This window comes from Cupressus sempervirens, chromosome 1, assembly GCF_028749045.1.
Source record: "Cupressus sempervirens isolate cs-2001-9-10 chromosome 1, ASM2874904v1, whole genome shotgun sequence".
NCBI lineage: Eukaryota > Viridiplantae > Streptophyta > Pinopsida > Cupressales > Cupressaceae > Cupressus > Cupressus sempervirens.
This window is the reverse complement of record NC_143118.1, coordinates 731,258,682-731,260,442: the sequence shown is the minus strand read 5'-3', so window position 1 is coordinate 731,260,442 and position 1,761 is coordinate 731,258,682. Positions and strand designations below refer to the sequence as shown.

General features: G+C 40.4%; 1 protein-coding gene across 1 annotated transcript; it reads left to right on the top strand.

Moving 5' to 3' along the window:
• Positions 1-965: 965 nt before the first annotated feature.
• On the top strand, positions 966-1,761 carry LOC149580008 (mitogen-activated protein kinase kinase kinase 3-like). The gene is made up of 3 exons (XM_089802997.1): positions 966-1,158; positions 1,343-1,396; positions 1,454-1,761. Exons 1-3 carry the CDS (start codon positions 966-968, stop codon positions 1,759-1,761), a joined length of 555 nt encoding a protein of 184 aa, XP_089659123.1.

Genomic DNA, 1,761 nt, shown 5'->3' with positions numbered 1-1,761 from the left:
CATCAAGTGTCACAACAGCCCGAGTCAGGGAACTACTGTGAAACTATCTGTGATGGGGTGACTTAAACATCACACTCTAAGACTTGATTCCTAGGCTAAAAGTGTTAAATAGTCAAAGTTGACTTGTTTTTTCAAGCTTAATTTCTCCCTTAGTGTGCGATGTTTAAGAGTGGCCGTGAGTGACTGATTGTGAGTAGCCGTTAGAATGTAAATCAACAAATTTTTCCTACAACCATAGTTTCATCCTATTTTGTGGCAGCACCCACATTCAAAATTAACATACAAAAATTAAACTCTTTTAAGAGTAGAATCAATTATGAGATCATGAACATTAAGATCTAAATACCTGATCAAGCATAGCCATCATGAAAATAAACATAAATCTCTTTGTAGACATAATTATAGATGCACACAAGGACCATACTTTCAAACACCCTCTCATTATCAACAATTGTCTCACTATAGTTTATATCAATATTATATAATAGTATAGTTTACAATTATTCATTCTTAAATTTAAAATCAAATTAATAGGTTTTTGAAAGGGAGAAATAATGGAAACTAGCCTGTGCTCAACTCCACACCACAGAGAGGCATGTTGAGTAGCTCAATCCCATTTCATTTTGGTGCAGTGAAATTTTATGTAGCATTTTCTGAGTGGAAACTGTACCAATTTCTAGCATCCTTCAGCTTCCACTCATGTGAACAAAGCCCTTCCTCCATCTGTTGGATGCAACAGTAATAGAGTAAACAACTCAGACGATGTAGCAACAGGGGCTGCTACAACATGTTTCATGTCTCTCCTAATTGAGCACGCGAGATGCAGGAAGTGATGTTCTATTTGACTGGTGTTGGTGATCAAATCCACAACAAGTGATATTCTCCGTGGATTGGATTACCTCCATGGGCAAGGGATTGTGCACTATGACATCAAGGGAAGAAATGTTCTTGTGGGAACCGTTGGCATGGTTAAGATCGAGGACTTCAGATTTGCCAGGAGAATAGAGGGAAAGGGGGTAATTTGTGTTTTAAGAGGCACTCCTCTATGGATGGCTCCTAAAGTGGTGAATCAGGTGGAGCAGGGGCCATCTTCAGATATTTGGTCTCTTAGCTACACAGTTGTGGAAATGGCCATTGGAATGGCATCGTGGGGCACCGGTTTGAACCCCCTTGCAACCATGTACTGAATTGGTTGCATAGACGACCTGCCTCAATTGCCCGACTATCTTTCTCCTCAAGGCCGAGATTTTCTTGAGAAGTGCTTCCATAAAGATTCAAAATAGAGGTGGACTGCTGTTGAAACATCCTTTCCTCTCTCAGATCAATTTTTGCTGTGAGACAGATGTGAAAATGGCTCCTCAGCCTCCTACAAGCACTTTAGAAATCGGGAGCCCTGGTTCGTATTCAACCTCTTCTTCTAGTTTGTGTTAATCTGTCCCAATTTTGTCACTAGGCATTCAAAGATCTTGTGTTAATGGTGGAGTAACAAGGGAGAAAAAGGAGCCCGTCAAGAGACTTTCAGCTAAGGAAAGATTAGCCTCATTGGCTGTGGGATGTGAGAAGCCTGATTGGTTTTCAAGACCCCAAAGTGGCCATTGGATTGTTGTTAGATCCAAATCCCCTTGTTCAAATGCCCAAAATTGTCCCCCAGAGGTAGAAAGCGAAAAATTCATCATTGGAGGAGGAAGTCATGTTACAAAGGGAAGCTTCCAGTGCTATGAACAACATTCCACAGATTTCAAAGAAGTTTCCAGAATTTAA